Genomic DNA, 18683 nt, shown 5'->3' with positions numbered 1-18683 from the left:
CTGACTTCACACTGATATTTATGAAGCGTTGACTTCACACTGATATTTATGAAGCGTTGACTTCACACTGATATTTATGAAGCGTTTGAATTTAACACTTATTGTTGAACACAGATAATGCTGCTTCCCTTTTATCTCAGCGACTCTGTAATGAAGTCCGGATGATCTGCAGCCATTCACAGTGTGGAAGCACCTGCTCTGGCTTCTAAAGACAAAACAACATTCATCAACTTGTGTCTTCATCTTCACTGTAAACTCAAACAAGCCAACAGGCCACTGCCTCTGCTTCCAGGCCTTTCTGTGGAACCAGGCCTTCTCTCTTCTCCTTCAGTCGAACCAGGGCCCTTTCTCTAATCTGTCGGTGGATGTTACACCAGAGCTGGCGGTGACGTGCAGTGATACTGGCCAGCTGCCGTTACACCACCAGTACATTAGACCAAGCAGCTGAACTTCCACACCTGCTTCAGGTTGTCTCCAAAATGGCGCTGATGCGCGGGCAACTTATCACTTCCTGAGAACTTCTTCTTCTTCTGAGTGACAACCAACGTTTGAGGTGCATTACTGCCACCTACTGTCCTTCTCACCATTCCTTTAAACATGAAAACCCAAAAACCTCCTAAACACTGACTGTTTTTATATTTTTGATTTATTTATTTAGTCAAATGTACACAGGATGTTGTTTTTGTTTGGCTTCATCAATCACACTATTCATTTTTATACATATAAACAATATATAAAGACAGAGCTGTGGTCATTCCCCACGCTGACCAATAGAAGCCGACAGTTTCTGGCTAACGACAGAACAAGAGCAGACATGAACATTATTTTTGTAGTCTTTAGGTTTGAACTATTTGATTTATATTAGCGGATCAGGTAGTCCTGCAAACAGCAGCAGTGTCAGTGTACGACGTAGCTCTGTTCACACACAGTAGCTATTTGTGGACTCGTATTCCAGCTAGCCGGCTAGTTGCTACTTAGTGCACAAAGTTACGGAATCCAGGATAGGTTCTTCAGACAGTACTTCTATCAGAATCAGAATCAGAATTCCTTTATTTATCCCCGAGAGGAAATTCTTTCTGTTACAAATAGAATCAAAGATACATTGAAATATATAATAAATATCTAAATACCTACATAGCATTTAAATCCCTGAGTTGTGTCTAAAGAAGAAGAAACATATTTACTCTGTATAAACCTTTACACAGTAAAGAGCATGACATGAATGTACCAGTATGAATGTACAGTGTCTGAGTGACTGTTACAGTTCAGAGTTCAGTAGTTTGACTGAACTGACTTCCTGTGTCTCTCAGTGGTGCATCATGGGAGTCGGAGTCTGTTGCTGAATGAGCTCCTACAGTTCAGTACAGTCTTTTATGATCTTTCTGTGGTTGCGTTAGAGTGCCACCACAGCAATTTCATATTTTTAGTAATAATGACACTGTCACAAAAACAATTAGAGATATTTCATATTATCTTTCTCTGCTTGTATTATTTTACAGTTTTAACTTGATTTACTCAGACATTGTACTAGTAGCTCAGCATCAGGTGGTCCTGCACAAACCAAGTAGACCGACAGAAAAGAAAGAAAGAAAGAAAGAAAGAAAGAAAGAAAACCCTAACCCATCACCAGCTTTGGCTCCATAACCCCCTGCTGACAAACCCACGAAACTAAGGGGGGGCAGGATGCCCCTTCTTCTCTCCGGCCCTTCTGGACTTCGGATCTTCTGCCTTTGCACTTCACCCTCCAGGAATCAAACCTGGGTCTTCAAGGGCACAAAGCACTCCCTTAACCACCTGAGCCACTCACTCAGGCATCTGGACCTCCCCTCAGTGAACCTTTCACTATTCACTTGGAGTTTCACTAGAAAAAACACAGGCAGCCACAGGAACTTTACTATGGAAAAAATGGGCTGAATATTAGTTAACCTTCAAAATGATTTATACCTAATATACGGTATATATACCGATATACCGTATCACAGACACACACACAAGTATTTAAACCTATAGATATTACAAAGTTATTTAACTCTTACATATCAATCTACATAGCCTCAGTACAGTTTTTTCAGAAAGTTATATTAAGCCAAACCAGCTTCAACACACATCTGATAGAAGTAACCCTGCATATGAAAGAGAAACTGCTTAAGAGAAGAACAGTATGACATTGACCTTAAAGAATAGCCTGTGATTATACCATATGAAAGGTCTGAGGCTGGAATAATACCAGAAGAAGCACAGGCTGTGCGATTTGAATGTGGAAAAGTAGTATACAGCTGAAGGATGGTCAATATGGCAGATATAATGATTAAAGTGTGATAAAGACTACAAATATGGCTGCTGTGTATGTCTAATTATAGTTAGAGAGATAGTTGTCAAACTCCTTTTACCCCTCTCAGGGCAGATCCCATGTATTTAAATGCGGAGAAAAACACAGCAATCCCTTAACACAAAGGTATCACAAGATTTACTCTGCTAAAACTGCTAGAAGAACACATTTCCCCACAACACATCATAACACAACGATATTCAGAAACACAAATGGTCATAATTAAAATCTAAAACATGAATAGAAACCAAAAATGGACTTACACTGCGGGCCCTGGTTGGGTTGGACAGTGTGCAGGTTCAGTTCAGAGGTCATCGATCTTCAGTTCACCCCAAACAAAAAAACAAGGCAGACTGCACTCATACACAAACACCTATTTCTGATTAATAGCCTCTCACTTGGTGTGAAGATAACAAAAGGCAAGTACATGCTTTTATTTAACTGACATTTCAAGAAAGAAATTATTGTTTAAAAGGATTTAATAACTCATTAACGGACATCTAGATTATTCAATGACACAAACTGAAAAATAAGCCACTGTGGGGAAAAATATTCTGCACATGAGCAGCATCTTTTGGTGTACAAACACTTTAAATGAACTACAAAGCTGAATAGACTGTGTAATACATTATAAAATGTAAAGTGACAACATTTAAACTCAACCATCCAGTTTACTATGGAAAAATGGGCTGAATATTAGTTAACCTTCAAAATGATTTATACCTCATATACAGTGTGTATATAAATATATATATAGACACACACAAGTATTTAAACCTAAAGATATTACAAAGTTATTTAACTCTTACATATCAATCTACATATGTTCAGCCTCAGTACAGCTTGTTTATAAAGTTATATTAAGCCAAACCAGCTTCAACACACATCTGATAAAAGTAACCCTGCAGGGACATGAGCTGAGAGGGGGAATCCATCTCCACAATGAAACCTTGATCCATTACAATGACCCTGCCAACACACAGAGGAGGCTGGATAAGTCAAACAACACAGAGAATGTGGTTATAAAATCCAAACACAAAGTGTTACCATTCACCTGTACAAACGCTCGAGTACAACTGACACTCCATTTAAAACTTATATTTATTACTGAAGTTACCTACTGCTGTATGATGACAGCACTTCATGACTAAAAAAATGAGAACTTAAAAATAATAATTAACACATTTGCAGGGGCAGTGCAAAGCAGGTTGAAATTCTCAAAATCACCACAAGATGGCACTGCTCTGTTTCTCCTCTATGAGCTGTTGAGATTTGGAATTTTTTTATTTTAACTCACACAAAAACAAAACAAAACAAAATACAAACAATATTTATGTGTTTGTGTGTTTTATGCTTCACCACAGATGATTATTATTTCATTCCTTTTTGCTGTTTGAGTTAATATAATCTTATACAGACACAATAAAACTAAAGATTTCTTTATATTACAGTCTCAGCATATGAACTTTGAAACTGTGGCTGTCTCTAAAAGAAAAACAGAGTCAGCAGTAAATTGGTACCTGGTGTAATCCATGATGGTGTTCAGGCGGTGAGCTATGGTTAGCACTGTGCAGTCATCAAACTGCACCCGAATTGTAGACTGAATCAGCTGGTCAGTTCTCAGATCCACAGCTGCTGTGGCTTCATCCAAGACCAGGATTCTGCTCTTTCTCAAGAGAGCTCTTGCCAAACACAGCAGCTGCCGCTGACCAACACTGCAGACAAAATCAGCTCATCAGTTTCATCACTATTCCTTAAAACAATTTGTCAATGTGTGTTTGCACGTGCACATCCTGAAGTGCCACATATGGTATCTTGTGCAGTTGGCCAATGTGTGATAAAGCCCAACCCCAACACACACACAAGTATACTCAAGTGTCAGACCCAGGTGCATTGTGGGAAATGATTAAATTGACCAAGTCCAGGTGTGTTGTATTGGCGCTACCTGAAGTTCTCTCCCCCCTCACAGCACTGATGGTTCAGTTTTTGTGGTAGCGCTGATACAAAGCTGCTGAGGTGAGCCAGTTTCAGAGCTTTCCACAGATCATCATCAGAACAGGTTTCAAATGGGTCCAGGTTCATCCTTAGAGAGCCAGAAAACAGTACTGGGTCCTGGACATGAAAAGGTTTCACAACTTTAGTGTGACGTGAGGCAAAGGCCATCACCTAGATTCAACACGTAAATCTATAGATGATGACTTTGCTTTAAAGTTGATATTATATATATATATCATCATTTAGCACACTGTTGTCACGTTGTTCCGTAGTATATAATAAACACCAAAATCAAAATAAACTACATGCTGTATGTTAATCTCACATCAACATTATTTGGCCTACTAACCTGGGGAATAATGGTGATTCTTGATCTGAGATCATGAAGGCCAATCTCAGCAATGTTTACCCCATCGATTAAGATTTGTCCTTTTGCTGCCTCCAGAATCCTGAAGATTCCTAAAGCAAGGGATGACTTTCCAGCTCCTGTTCTTCCGACAATCCCCACCTGATCAATCGTACTTTTTTTAGCACAGAAGCCTTGAATACTTTAATAACATCTCGTATACGTCATATGCAATTGTATTAACTGGGGAAGGTAAAAGCTTTGGACTGTTTTTTTAATTATTTATCAATCTGTATTTTGTATTATTATTACTGTTATTCATAGAGGCATGACAAGTTTCAGTTTCTATACTAACCTTTTCTCTGTTCTGGATACTGACTGAGATGTTCTTTAATGCCCATTCTAGACCTTTGCGGTACTGCAGTCCATAGTCTTGGAACTGGATGGTTCCTGTGGTCGGCCAGGCTGCTGGCAGAACACAGCCATCCAGAGTCCACGGTGCCTTTGAAGACATCACAGTCAGAAGGGCTGAATAACAGTTCCATAAACAAGTTAAAAAGGACACTCTCTTCCAGCAGGCAAGACCTGTCACTTGCATAAACCCTACCTCACTGTCATGCTCACCTCTTTAGGTGTGTTGTCATATTCTTTGACTCTCTCTACTGACACTATGTTGTTTTCCACATCAGTCCAGGATCGAACAATCCAGCTGAGAATTCCTGTCACCTGCATAACAAATGCTTCTATTAACTACCTGCAGCTTCATTGTTTCATTTGTCTTCAGGTGACCCACATTTTAATTCTGCAGCGGATTCTTTACCTGAGGTATGAACACGTCAGTTATTTTTAAACTTCCAAAGAACAGTTTATTGTTTCTAATAAAAATATATTAAATGGACACACAACCTGAAGAGAATGAGACACAGTCAATCCCACGACGCCAGGGGTGAGTTCATTTCGACTTTGTACTGAAAATATGGCTGCAGCCAAAACCAACAGATTCCCCAAAAATTCAAGATTCACTGCCAACCACCTGACAACACACACAAAAGACAAAACATGTACAATATCTGCCTGTCCTATCTAAATACACTAAACATTATGTATATCTGACAGAAATGTGAAGTCACTGTAGCATCACCCCTTTACCTCAGCACACTTCTCCTGTGACCCACCTGTCAGCCAAAGCAGACTGGAACAAACCGACCATATTTATGTCTTAAATATCAGACATAACAAGCTACAGTAAAGTAAAGTGTGTGACTGTAGGTGACATGAACCTGGTGGCAACAAAGCGCGGAAAGTAAGCTTCCTGGTTGCTGTCGATCTGACGGTCAGCCTGCAGGACAAAGCGTCTCTGTTCACCAAAGGCTCGGATGATAGCTGCTCCCTGCACAGTCTCATTGAAGTGACTGTAGATGGGTGAGCGACTCACTGCCTCCAGACGTCGCAGCTGACACGACGAGGCCACGTAGAAACTCTGATGAGCAGAACACAACTTGACAGAATAAACAGAATAAACCTGAGAGACAACAAGGAGAAAACTTTACCTGTATGAAGATGTAGACACATGTGAGAGGAAGGAGGACTAGCCCTGTAAAGGGAGTGGCCAACAACACAATGATGCAAACTTCCACCAGCTTGAACAAGTAGCCTAGCATCATCTTCAGCCCATCAGGAATCATGCAGTCAATTGCGTCAATCTCTTTAGAAAAGCGGTTTAGGAGGTTTCCACTGGGTGTCACTTCAAAGAAGGACATAGGTGAGTGCAGTACGCTGTGGAGTAGATCAGCATGAAGATGACGTGATGCAACAATCCCACCAAGAGCAATGGCAAGAGTTGTACCGAACATGGCCATCCCTGAAAAAACAACCACAAACTGCAGGTTGGTTTTAGTCACAATTCTGTCTCAAAGGTGCAGTGGATTTATGCCCTGGTGAAATGTTCTGGACATATAAACACCACATCTCTGTTTCCCTTACATAAACAAGACAACAAAATTCAGGTTCTGGGTCTCACGCTCTGAGTTTCTGTGAAGCGCTTTGAGACAATTTTTGATTGTAAAATGCACTATATAAATAAAACTGAATTGAATTGAATTGAATTGAATCCACTGGTTTTCAGAAACCTAGTTACGCTACCTAGAGTTCTTCAATAAAAAAACAGAATACTGCTGCATGTGAGCCATGGTCGAGCCAAATCAGTCAGTGTTTCTATTTTCTGAAACAAGATCCACAAACACTGTCCGCTGGCAAAATCTTAAATGCAGGTGTAAGGTATAATGAATATACGAAATGCATGAGGGAAATGTTGCCTAAAACTACATAAAAACTGGAAATGTATGACTAGACTGGCAGTATAGATCGATAGTAGGGCATGTATCTTTAATGGATGAACGACTCTTTGACCGACCCTGAGTGAAGCCGAGTGCTGCAAACACGCTCAGTTTTAGCACTTGGTCACTCTGTGTGCCATTGATGCATGGCTCATCGGCCCACAGGCTCAGCCAATAGTTGTAGGACAATGAGGCGGCCTGTTGGAAGGCACAGAGGAAAATGATGGTCATGATGAAGGTCAGGCCAATGGTCCTGAAGTACTCTCTGTACATCTGCAGCTTCACCTGACAACAGCAGAATAGCTTAATTAATCCCACAAACTGCCTGGTTGTTCATCACAGCTGGCAGAAAAGAACAGCAGAAACAAAACTTTATATGTTCCATGAGTTTGAGACGATTGAAGCAAGGCGTCTGGACTTGTAGAGTTTTCTTGAAGACATTTCTCTGCTTCTCGAAGCAGCTTCATCAGTTCTGTTTGGTGGGGAAACATGGTTTATATGTGGTGGATGGGTCTGGGTAAAACTCACAAAACAATATTAAAGAACTGATGGAGCTGCTTGGATGACCAGCGAAATGTCTTCAACAAAACTCTACAAGTCCAGAGGCCGTGCTTCAATCGTCTACGGATATGACCTGGATGACTGAGAACATGAGTTTACTTCAACAGCCACTTTAAATCTGTGTAGATATGGCTTCTTCACCCCATTAAATATTATATAAAATATATTAGATATTTTCATAGGCAAATGTGATCAATGACAAGAAGGACTCACTCTTCCAGTGTAAACCTTGTCTGCTTCTGTAAGTTTCCCTGCATCCTCAGCATCCAAGTCCTCATCAACAACTTCCATCATCTTAACACTGGCGCTGCTCATATCACAGCTGAACACAGACACAATACACACACACCTAAATAAACTTCAACAACTTCTTCATTGTTAAGTGTGGTGAGGCTGTTTCATCTGTGCTTGTACCTGATTAGTTGTTCCTGAGAGAGATCAATAGAAAAATCTGTCATACTGAGGCGAGACACTGACCTTCTGCTGCCTGGAAATAGAATCACACAAAAACATCATTTCGCTGACTCAGACTAAACTGATCGGATAAGATAAGATCGTTTCTTTCATTTCTGTCTCAACATTTAGGAATCGTCAACAGTCAGACTGAATGGTGCCCTGTAAAAATTAACGATGACAAAATCAATGAATGAATGAATGAATGAATTGCAACAGTTATGATCCAGAATCAGATTAATTCATATTAGTGATTCGTGTCATTAACTGTGTTTGCCATCTTCCTTGTAGTTTTGTCTCCCTCTTCTCCTCTCTCTCCTTAATCTTCTCTGTCCTGTCTCCCTCTTCTCCTCTCTCTCCTTCATCTTCTCTGTCCTGTCTCCCTCTTCTTCTCTCTCTCTCTCTCTCCTTCATCCTCTCTGTCCTGTCTCCCTCTTCTTCTCTCTCTCTCTCCTTCATCCTCTCTGTCCTGTCTCCCTCTTCTCCTCTCTCTCCTTCATCCTCTCTGTCCTGTCTCCTCGTCTCTCTCTCTTCATCCTCTCGTCCTGTCTCCTCTCTCTCTCTCTCTCCTTCATCCTCTCTGTCCTGTCTCCCTCTTCTCTCTCTCTCTCTCCTTCATCCTCTCTGTCCTGTCTCCCTCTTCTCCTCTCTCTCTCCTTCATCCTCTCTGTCCTGTCTCCCTCTTCTTCTCCTCTCTCTCCTTCATCCTCTCTGTCCTGTCTCCCTCTTCTTCTCCTCTCTCTCTCCTTCATCCTCTCTGTCCTGTCTCCCTCTTCTTCTCCTCTCTCTCTCCCTTCATCCTCTCTGTCCTGTCTCCCTCTTCTCCTCTCCTCTCTCTCCTTCATCCTCTCTGTCCTGTCTCCCTCTTCTCCTCTCTCTCTCTCTCCTTCATCCTCTCTGTCCTGTCTCCCTCTTCTTCTCCTCTCTCTCTCCTTCATCCTCTCTGTCCTGTCTCCCTCTTCTTCTCCTCTCTCTCCTTCATCCTCTCTATCCTGTCTCTCTCTTAAGGTTTTACTTTACATTTCTTACTTTTCTCTTTGAGAGTGGTGCTCTCTCTGTGCTGGGTTCCAGTAAAGGTGTGGATTAATTTAGCAAAAGCTCCCTTTCTGTCCATCAGGTCCATGTAGGAGCCCATTTCAGAGATCTGACCCTCCTCCATAACCAGGACTAGGTCTGCTTTGGATAGGAAGCCAAGGCCATGAGTCACCAGCACTCGAGTCTGAAACACACACCCACACATAGAGAGACACATAACACACTTGTTACTAGGTTTGACCGACAAAGAGAATAAGAACACACAGGAATTAAACAGCACTGGTTAAACCAGCCCAGTTTCATTTTGGCCCCTCTATGTGGAACTCTTGTCACTACATGTGCTGGGTTAGTTAGCAGGAGTTTCACAACTGATTAAGAGTAAGGCTGTTGGTCCATTCATCACTAGAAATAATGCTCTATTCAAACTTTCTGTAAAGAGGTCTCACCTTGTCTTTGAGGAGTCCTTGAGGTCCAATCACTCGGTCAAAGATGTGTTGTCCTACATGAGCATCAACGGCTGACAGCGGGTCATCCAGAAGGTAAACATCTGACTGCCTATACACAGCCCGAGCAAGATTCACCCGCTGCTTCTGCCCCCCTGACAGGTTTAGACCCTGCAGCCAAATATGTTACCAACCATTAAACAAATCACTGAGAAATAGTTAAAACTCATCTCAGCTTGGCTCTGGACAGAACTCTGAAGTAGAGGCATTTTTGGTACTTTTTCTCCGATCTCTGTGCTGTCTCCTGCAGGCAGGATATCCAGGTCGGGTAGCAGAGCGCAGGCTTCCAGCACTCGGTGGTACCAGCTCTCTTTCCTCTCTTCACCAAACAAAATGTTGTCCTTTAGAGTGGCATTCTGGACCCAGGCCTGCTGGGGGACATAGGCCACTGAACCCTGCAGAGCAGAGCAGAGCACACTCACAATCTGCTCGGTTTTTATGTTGTTTTTAATGTAACTTGTCTGTGGCCAGGTTTTCCTTCAGTAGTCCTGTTTTCACTGACATATACATTACCCACATGAACACAGTGCTGCCTGTAGTACATAATTAATGATGCAGCAAGTACTCTGAGATGCAACACAGATTTAGTAACTGCGACAACAGACGGCAAAGGTGATGTACACATTTCTGCTGTTTAATGGCATATCCTCTTACTAATTACCTGTTTAAAGTTTGTATGATAGGCGCTATATAAATAAAGTTTGATTTGAACTGAACCAGGCCAGCTTTGTGTTGACATACATATGACATATATATGTTCTGACTGTGAGCACTGCTGTTGTATCTTAACAAATGTAACTTTGGTCTGACATGAATTACAGAATAAGAAAAACAAGAAGTTTGTTTGCACCTCAATGGAGACAAAGCCATTCCTTCTGTCCATCTCTCCTAATATGGCTGACAGCAGAGATGACTTTCCAGATCCAACATGGCCAACTATGGCCACTAAAGAACCTGTCTTCACCTTCATGTTGATCCTCTGCAGACATGGTGGCCCAGTACAGGACCAGGCAAAGACCCCATCTTGGATTACCACACCATCTCCAACTGAGGACAAAACATGGCACTTATTGGTTCCGTTTTGACAAACATGGCTCCAACAGGCTCTTTCCAGACATACAAAATACATATATTTAGTCTTACACTGCTTTCAGTCTTTGTGGTAAGCTAGGCTAACAACTGTGTTTTTATACCAGTGCTATAAGGAAGGCTCTCCATATTATCAGGCTTCAGCTCATCTTGACTCAGGAAGTGTCCAAGACGTCTGAGAGAGACAATGGCCTGTTCATGCCAGATGGATCCATCATAGAAAAATAAAAAGAGACAATAGATTTTTAGTCTATGGATTGTTTTAAATACACATAAAATGATGTCATTTACTATAGCTTCTCTCTCATGTGCTCTTCCACGGGCCTGAACATTTGTGTTCAGACAAACTGCAGGACATCTTTTTGCACACACTGCTAGGATTGTCACCAACCACTGTAAATGAAACCTCATCGCCCATGATGCATGTCTTCCCAGTTCATCACAGGTGATGGAGTCATTTATGCTGAAGCAGCTTTTGCCTTTTTTTCATCAAAGCTTGATCTACTGATCTTTGAAGGTCTTTGGAATCAACTCAGTTTCTATAAACAATTTTCACTTTATACACCTTCAAACTTTTTAAAATGACAGCATCAGCTTAACCTTCACTAGGGCTTTACTGTGACTTGTGGATGCTGATTGGTGGACAGAGGTTTCTGGGTAGACTTGCCTGCAAGGTAGTGCTCATGGCGAAGGGAAGCTGACTTAGAGGAGTTTTCAGGATGTTAATTAGAGCAAGTGACACAAAGACTTTCTGAGCATCCAGAACATTTTGCTCATCAATCAGCACGTAGACTCCAAACACAGATAAGGCGATCTGTTATAGGAGGACAGAAAATTAGAAGAACAATGTGCATGTGCAACATTTTTTTAAATACAAAACAAATTCACATCAAAGTCATAATATATAATACAATATGGTATTTAGCTCAAAAAGGTTGCCCTGCACTGGTGATAGTATGTGGTCAAGAACATGAAAATCTCAACTTCACTACCAACACAGCTGATCAATGATGGACTTAAGTCCAACAGATGTATACTGAGTCTCACCAGGAAGGAGGAGGAGTTGAAGGAAGCCAGAGAAACAGAGTAAAGGATTTGAGATGCTTTCAAGGCATTGAGTTCGCCATCTCGCTGGATGTTGACTCTGTGCAAGAAAGCTTCCTCCCAAGAGTAAAACTTCAGGATCTTGACCCCGCCTAAGATCTCATTCATGAGTTTGATCCGATTATCTGTGAACTTCATCTGAACCTCCTGACCAGGGCAGATGGCAGAACATTAAAGAAAACACTGTCACCTAAATTCAGCAGAGAAGCTGTTCTCTCACCTGCAGTTTGCTTCTCATTTTAGCGATGAACCCATTTAGAGGGAAAATCAGGACAACTGCAGTGAGACCAGCGAGAGCAGGTGGGCCCAGGAGCTGTCAATCAATCATTTATATTTACAGAAAGGCTGTCTTTACACAGTAAGGGACGTGCTCGGCAATGTGAATGTGGAACAACATAAAAACACCAGAAACAAAAGAAGAGCTGTCAGTGGAAATAACATCAGAGAGAATTGGTCACCCTTGGTGTGACTAAACCAAGGAACCAGAGACGAAGACTAGCTGTGGAGATATCTACCAACATTACGTTTACCAAACAAACATGACATTGGGTGCTATGTTTACCTGCCACAGGAAGTAGAAGCAGAGAGCAATCTCAATGGGAGCTGTCCAAACACTGTTAAAATACACCACAACATCCATGAGCTTCTGAGTGTCAGCAGAGACCAGGGTAATGATTTCTCCCAAAGTACAGTGTCGCCGAGCTTCACTGCTCATCACTAGGCTCTAAGGATTTAAACACAGGATCGCAATCTGAATAAATAAAACATGTTTTTTTCAGTTCAGTAAGTTTCCAGAGGATTACTAAGACTGAAGTGTCTACCTTCCTGTATACGAGGCCCATGACAGCAGTCTTCAGCCTCATTCCTACCGTGAAGCAGTAAAACATGTACTGATGATGAAGGACAGACTGCAAACAGGACAGCAGGAAGAGCAAGAAGGCGAACAGGAACCCCTTCCACACTGCAGCATCTTTATCATGCATGAAGCCCAGTAGTGCACTGACAACACCAAGTCACAATGAAAAACAAACAGTGAACAACAAACCACGGCAGAGATTAGTCTGTGGAGAACAACAAGTTTTCAATTCATTCATTTATCCAAGAGTTTCAACATTGCTCTAAGCTGCAGCAGCATCTTTTGTGTTTTTATTTAAAAAAAGATCTGTTCAGTTTGAATTAAACAGCATGTTTTACTACCACTGTAGCAGTGAATATTATACATGCAGCGTATATAACTTATAGACTTATGGTGACAATGGGCTCTGACCTCTAACATTCACCTGAGCACTTGTGGCACAGCAAACATGAAGGCATCATGGAAGAGGAGACAGAGAGACCCACGCAAGAAGTACGGTCCGAAACTTCTCCCCAGAGCACACAGGAGAAATAGCCCTTGGCCCCGGCCCCTCCTGTTCTTCCTCAGCAATTGTGTTTTTTCTGTTGGTACCACAGAATCGCCATAGCTGAACTGAGACCTGGAGGACAACAAAACATCATGTCATGTGGTGAATCAGGTTAAATACGAACTGATTTCAAAGATAAACATTAAATGCCATACTGCAGCTTTTTGTTGTTAAGAGTCCAGAACTTCTCCAAATCTGTCATAATGCGGATCGATGAGTCCTGATCCCGCAAAGACCACAGATCTGCAGCTTGCAGGGGGCGCCGGTGACCTTGGATCAGTAAGCTGATGGTGACAGAACACACAGCTGTAACATGATGCAACAGCCGCAGCATGGTCAATAACTGTGTATCAAGACTGAGCCAACTGAATAACTAACTCATACCACAACCCATACCACATACCTGCTGAACCAGAAGAAGAAAAATTTAGAGAGAAATGAGGCGTCCTCCTCTGGACACCGATTCTAAGAAGCAAAAACACTCGATGAAATTTGCCAACAAATTCAAATGAAACCAGAGAAGGAACAGGAGCAAGTCAATTACCCGGACATGGGTGTGTTTGCCAGACACCGGTCGGCTGTCAGAAAAGCAGCTTAGGACCAGTTCACCAAGCTGGAAGGAAAAACAGACAAAGAACGCCACAATACGAAGACCGCTGGATGACAAGCCCTGAAAGAGGTCAGAGGTCAGAGGTCAGCGCAAAGGTCAGTTCAACAATAAACAGGAAGAAATATACCTGAACTGTTTTAATACTGTAAAACAGGAATAACTTTTCTGACGTGAAAAAAGAACATTTGAATTATAACAACAAAAATAAACTGAAACTCTAGTTGCCTCGATTTAAACAAAAATAATTGAACATTTAAAGTTGCTCTACATCAATAACAGGGTAACTGCCAGTGATTATAAATATGTACACTCAGTGTATACACTTACACTTTTCACAGTAATTTACCAGGAATATATCTGTATTTATAGTGTAAATATTTAGTAATAAAGTAATTTACTGTGAAAACATCAGTATAATATTGTAAATATTACAGTAAAGTATTGTAATGTGAGAAATACAGTAGATTATTGTGAAATATTACAGTTAAATGATGTGAAATCCTGGTAACGTCTTTTATTTATCACGAAATCAGCTGATCTGTTGTTTTCTGGGAAAATCTCATTATGATTAGCAAGAACATTTGTAGTGTTCTGTCAGAAATGATTAACACTTACATGTGCCTTCACACATTCAAAGGAGTGTACATTCAGACCTGTATACCCTCCAGAAACTCTTTCACTTCTCACTGAGCTGCTAAATACTGCTGTGAGGGGAGAAGCCCAGCAGTGCCTCCATATTTCCACTTGATGGGTTGATGTGTGTGAGACAACACAGGGTGGCATCCACTTATCGTGGTGTCTAACTAGTTAATAACCCTTGACTTTCTGGTGACGCAGAAGTTCAGTGGTACATTATTGTATAAATGTTAAACAACAAATCAATGATACCCGATCAATAATCAGTTCAATGTTGACTTTCAGAGGAACAATGGAACAAAGAACCAGCAGGGTCCAGAAGAAGAAGAGGATGACAGATGAGCGGCATCCCTTTATTCTCTCCACCTGGATTACAACCACAGCCAGGACCTGAAGAGACACAGAAACAAAACATTACCAGGTAGGTCCGACCTGTCACATCATGAAGAAATATGATGTACCAGAGTCAGGCTCCGGATCAGGGGACCCAGCAGGATGAGCAGGTGATTGTGAATCTCCTCATTCTTCACCAGGATGTAAAACATCTCCAGAAGATGGAAGGTTGCCAGACTGAGACCCAAGAGCTACAACAGATATTAGGTCAGGCTGAAAACCATGTACTCGTGAATGAAACCAGAGCCCACAGAGATCAGGATACCACGTGTGTCTATATTTGCATGATGTCAGAGCAAGTGGGAGCTAGTTAGACAGAAATCCAACAAGCTGCTTTATGCCTACATTGTTGGTGATTGATCCAAAGCCGATCGGGTTCTGTGTTTTCTTACCGTCTTGGTGCAACACAGTTTGGACAACAGGATGATGCCTCTCTGTGGGCGGAACTGGAGGTAGAGCAGGTACACAGGAGACCAGATCCACAGGTAAATGCAGGGGAACCACACTAGTACAGTCTGCTGGAAACACTGGGTGAGGTCTGGTCTGGAGGTGTACCATGTAAGGTTCCAGTCCTAAAGCCACAAATCTTCAGTTACAGACACAGCTGATACAGGTAGGTAATAATCTGCCCTGCTTTGAGATTTTGTGTTAGAGCCTCACCCAGAGAGGATCCAGACCACTGCCGCTGCATAAATCCTCCATTTGCAGAACTCTTCTTTTTCTCCAGTTTTCTTCGGTCCTCCTCTTCGTGTGTGGTGAGCTTGTGGTGGATTCTCCGTCACATACAAACACTTGTCTGAGAAAACTCTCAACATCTCTGCCCCTCCTTCCTCTCCTCCCTGTTCTTAACTATCATACTGCAGTTACTAGCTTACCTCTACTACTAATACTAGTAATATTTAAGAAAAGAATTTCAAGCTCTTGAATGAAAATGACCTGGATGACCAAGAATCAACAAACAGACTAACATTAACTAATTTACTCCACCTGAAGGAAATCTACAGGGAGACGTCTTGATGAAGATTCTCAGTCATCCAGGTCATAATACGTCAAACTGATGACAACACTGAGACAGAGACTGGTTCGCCCGAAGGATCAGACTCCCAGGGGAGAAACACAGCATGTGACATATGCAGTCCACTGCAGTGAGGAATGCTCTGATCTGTACATTGGAGAAACTAAACAACCACTCCGCAGAAGAATGGCTCAGCACAGGAGAGCCACCTCCTCAGGACAAGACTCAGCTGTTCACCTCCACCTCAGAGATAAAGGACACTCCTTTGAGGACAACAATGTCCACGTTTTAGACAGGGAGGAAAGGTGGTTTGAAAGAGGAGTCAGGAAGCATCTATGTGAAGCTGGAAAAACCTTCCCTTAACAGAGGTGGAGTCCTCAGACATCATCTTTCTACCACATACAGCAGCTTCACTCCAAGTCACATGATCACAGCAAGGACCATGGACTGTCCACCTGTCCCCCTCCAGCAGACTCATAGTCGTTAGCCAGTCGTTAGGCACACCTGGCCCAGTCAGCCAGATCATCACAGGTAACCATGGAAACATTTAGTGCTATTGTTTGTAGGTTTGACCCAGACCCTGATTGGCCAGTAGCCTGGTGTTTTCTGCTATCTGCTGCAGCACCAGGTTACCATGGCAATGTAAACTGATGTTATACCCCACCACATCAACAGTCTGTCCTCTTTCACAGTTTCTAGATAGCTAACTAGTATTTCTTTGTGGTTTTGCAGCAGCCTCCATGTTTTCTGACAGCTGTGAACAGTCTGCTCAGTTAGTGCACACACTTCATTCCAGAGGTACACAACAAGGCATCTGGACCAGTCTAGTACACAATACAATATAAACATAATATAAATAAAACAAAAACATATATACAATATACGATACAACTGTTAAAAATAAATCAATGTTAATTCCACACTTTATGAAATTTTATTCAAAAAACTGAAATTTTTTTTTTAAAAAAGTCTAAAACACAAATTTGTATGACATCACTGGTGACATCACTCAGACAGCCACAGTTTGAAGGTTCGGTCGTAGGAGCAAGTGGCGATGAGCTTCCCATCAGGTGATACGTCAACACCCATCACCTGAAAAACAAACAAACTGTTGAGATTAACGCTGCTGTCTCCCACCAACCAGCAGCAGCACTCACATGGACTAATCAACAAAGCAGCACCTTCCCCTCATGTCCAGCAAGTGTTTTCAGTGGCGTCCACCCTGGGTGACTCCAAACCTTTGCCGTATTGTCATATGCGCCAGTCAAGAGGAAGTGACCATCTGTTGCTGTACAGACAGGAAATTATGTTGCAGTCAAATTAAAAACAAAAAGACAAAGGGTAGAACTGTTCTGATTCTTTTTACGTTGAAAGCGGACAGCAGACAGCAGGTTCTGGTGGGCAGGAACCGTGTACAGGCACTTCCTGTTTCTTAGCTCCCAAACCTTACATGTGTTATCCCCACTTCCTGTGGCCAAGTGATACCTGCCAGCAGACAGTCGGATTTTAGCAACAACAGCATGAACATGATGTTACTGTGTGCGTGCTCATGTCTGATTGCCTAACCCATTAGGAGAGAAGTGCAGGCTGTAGATCTCCTTCAGGTGTCCCTCCAGGAAAACCACACAGCGTCCTGTCCGCAGGTCCCACACTCGGCCGAATGCATCCAGCCCCCTGAAAGCCAACAATCAGACAGCCGATTGGTTTAAGGGCATTAGGAAGAGGCATAAACGGTAGTGCAGTCAGACATGTAGCAAGAGTTGTAGTACAGAGAATATTTACCCAGTAGCAACCAGCGAGCCGTCGGGGTGAAAGCTCAGGTCATGGACCCCTTTACTGTGACCTTCCTGATGAAGGATTTCCTCCTGCACCTCCAGATCCCACAGACGCCACGAGTTATCATAACTGTACACAAACAGCTGATCAGTACACTCAACACACAGTACTAGCACCCACAGAGTACGAGTGCTCACCAGGTTGTTCCAAGGAACCTTCCAGAAGGATGCCAGGCTACGCGAGACACTCGATCACTGTGACCTTCAATGTCTGCCACAGGCTCGTCACTATTGCAACCAGAGACATACAAACACAAAGTCAGTGACGTCCTTCTCTTCCTGTGAACCTGCTCCCCTATCTCCTCTTCGTCCTACCTCTCCAGGTTCCACAGCTTCACAGATCCATCAGCAGCACACGAGGCTAAATTGACATCTGCTTGGTCAAGAGAGACTCCGGCCTCTGGGCGGAAGACAACTGCACCCACATTGGTGTTGTGTCCTTGAACCAATCGACAGTAAGCAAGCTACACTTAACACCAGTCATAGCTTCAGTAAATATGCATGATTTATTAAATAGGCACAAAGACAAAGAGGTTTAAAATGATTGATAATAAACAGATTACATTCTGTAATGAAGTCGTGTGAATCTCCACCCACCTCTGAGTGTTCGAATGAGGGTGCAGTCAGGGACGGACCACAGCTTGCAGAGACCACTCCTGGAGGGGTATTAGTATGTTAGCATTAACTTCAATAAAATGTTTCCATGTGTAATTCAAGCAGTGCGTGACTACCAGTAAGCTAAACAATGATACAAAACTGTGGTTGCAGCCATCTATGCTAATGCTAATTCTGTTCAAATGCTAACTGAGCAAGTGGGGCTTGGTACCATGACGCGGTGGCCAACATTTTGGAGTCGGGGCTGAAGTGACAGAAGCTAATTGGCCGATCATCACCAATCTGACTGCAGAAGTTGTTCAGATTCTGCAGAAAAAGAAGTTGTAAGTTAGTGCTGGGATGACATGAGATTCATCAGTCACAACACTCTCTGTTCTCAGAGTGCAGGTTTGTTTGTGGTTAAAGCCTGGCGGTGCCTACAGTCC

General features: G+C 42.4%; 2 protein-coding genes across 2 annotated transcripts in view; both read right to left on the bottom strand.

Moving 5' to 3' along the window:
• Positions 1-3189: 3189 nt before the first annotated feature.
• LOC114429480 (multidrug resistance-associated protein 1-like) lies at positions 3190-15495 on the bottom strand. The gene is made up of 30 exons (XM_028398286.1): positions 15454-15495; positions 15186-15365; positions 14862-14984; positions 14653-14790; positions 13699-13824; positions 13558-13619; positions 13310-13438; positions 13032-13226; positions 12573-12750; positions 12314-12475; positions 11972-12064; positions 11695-11898; positions 11315-11461; positions 10752-10839; positions 10409-10605; positions 9777-9953; positions 9502-9669; positions 9050-9239; positions 7982-8054; positions 7781-7889; positions 7084-7291; positions 6221-6531; positions 5951-6150; positions 5577-5703; positions 5295-5396; positions 5026-5172; positions 4674-4832; positions 4275-4441; positions 3850-4044; positions 3190-3298 (listed from the first exon to the last, which is right to left on the bottom strand). Exons 1-30 carry the CDS (start codon positions 15493-15495, stop codon positions 3190-3192), a joined length of 4506 nt encoding a protein of 1501 aa, XP_028254087.1.
• Positions 15496-16776: 1281 nt separating this feature from the next.
• The window catches only part of LOC114429483 (U4/U6 small nuclear ribonucleoprotein Prp4-like), a 3512-nt gene continuing 1605 nt past the window's right edge, over positions 16777-18683 (bottom strand). The window contains exons 7-15 of the mRNA XM_028398291.1: positions 18470-18564; positions 18241-18299; positions 17959-18082; positions 17782-17871; positions 17591-17713; positions 17375-17482; positions 17175-17293; positions 16990-17096; positions 16777-16900 (exon numbers count right to left, since the gene is read on the bottom strand). Coding sequence (XP_028254092.1) covers positions 16814-16900; positions 16990-17096; positions 17175-17293; positions 17375-17482; positions 17591-17713; positions 17782-17871; positions 17959-18082; positions 18241-18299; positions 18470-18564 — 912 coding nt within the window. The 3' untranslated portion in view covers positions 16777-16813. The remainder of the gene's footprint in view (positions 16901-16989; positions 17097-17174; positions 17294-17374; positions 17483-17590; positions 17714-17781; positions 17872-17958; positions 18083-18240; positions 18300-18469; positions 18565-18683) is intronic.

This window comes from Parambassis ranga, unplaced genomic scaffold, assembly GCF_900634625.1.
Source record: "Parambassis ranga unplaced genomic scaffold, fParRan2.1 scaffold_140_arrow_ctg1, whole genome shotgun sequence".
NCBI classification, from domain to species: Eukaryota; Metazoa; Chordata; class Actinopteri; family Ambassidae; genus Parambassis; species Parambassis ranga.
This window is presented reverse-complemented; position numbering and strand designations above follow the sequence as displayed.

Coding starts and splice junctions, on each gene's coding strand:
- LOC114429480 (XM_028398286.1), bottom strand. CDS start 15,495: ATGGAGGATTTATGCAGCGGCAGTGGTCTGGATCCTCTCTGG. Junction 13,439..13,557: donor TTCTTCTTCTGGTTCAGCAG/GTATGTGGTATG, acceptor TGTCACCATCAG/CTTACTGATCCAAGGTCACC. Junction 12,476..12,572: donor TGGGCCTCGTATACAGGAAG/GTAGACACTTCA, acceptor TTAAATCCTTAG/AGCCTAGTGATGAGCAGTGA.